This window comes from Morone saxatilis, unplaced genomic scaffold (assembly GCF_004916995.1).
Source record: "Morone saxatilis isolate NCDOM2014 unplaced genomic scaffold, NCSU_SB_2.0 Contig17, whole genome shotgun sequence".
Classification (NCBI taxonomy): Eukaryota; Metazoa; Chordata; class Actinopteri; family Moronidae; genus Morone; species Morone saxatilis.
Window position 1 is genome coordinate 24,191,699 of NW_023339729.1, and position 368 is coordinate 24,192,066.

Below are 368 nucleotides of genomic sequence, written 5' to 3' on the forward strand. Positions count from 1 at the left end.
ACACACACACACGTGTCACCAGCTTGAAATTACATACATTTTATGTCCAAATGTGAAATCACAGAATGGAAATTAATACTTTTTGGTTGGAATGTATTAGTCTGTTGTACAGCAGGAGCTGACCTTTAACCCCATCAGAGCACACCCTTTACGGAAGTATCCCTTCGGCCAATCAGGAGCCAGCTGAATGGACCTCTGAGCGTCTGTTAGGGCAGGGCCGTACTGCTCCAGACACCAATAACAGTAAGATCGATTCCCATAAAACCTGACAGTCACACAGACGGAGAGATGTGTTTAAAGTGAATGTGAAGGACACAGAGGAAGAACCAGGTGGAACGACCACAGGAAGAGGAGTTAGTGTGTAGTAG

The 368-nt window shown here is 45.4% G+C and overlaps 1 protein-coding gene across 3 annotated transcripts in view; it reads right to left on the reverse strand.

Moving 5' to 3' along the window:
- LOC118327414 (stress-induced-phosphoprotein 1-like) overlaps positions 1-368 on the reverse strand; it is a 22,647-nt gene that overhangs the window by 3,427 nt on the left and 18,852 nt on the right. For all 3 annotated transcript variants that reach the window (XM_035660768.1, XM_035660767.1, XM_035660766.1), the window contains one exon: positions 125-265. In XM_035660768.1, coding sequence (XP_035516661.1) covers positions 125-265 — 141 coding nt within the window. The remainder of the gene's footprint in view (positions 1-124; positions 266-368) is intronic.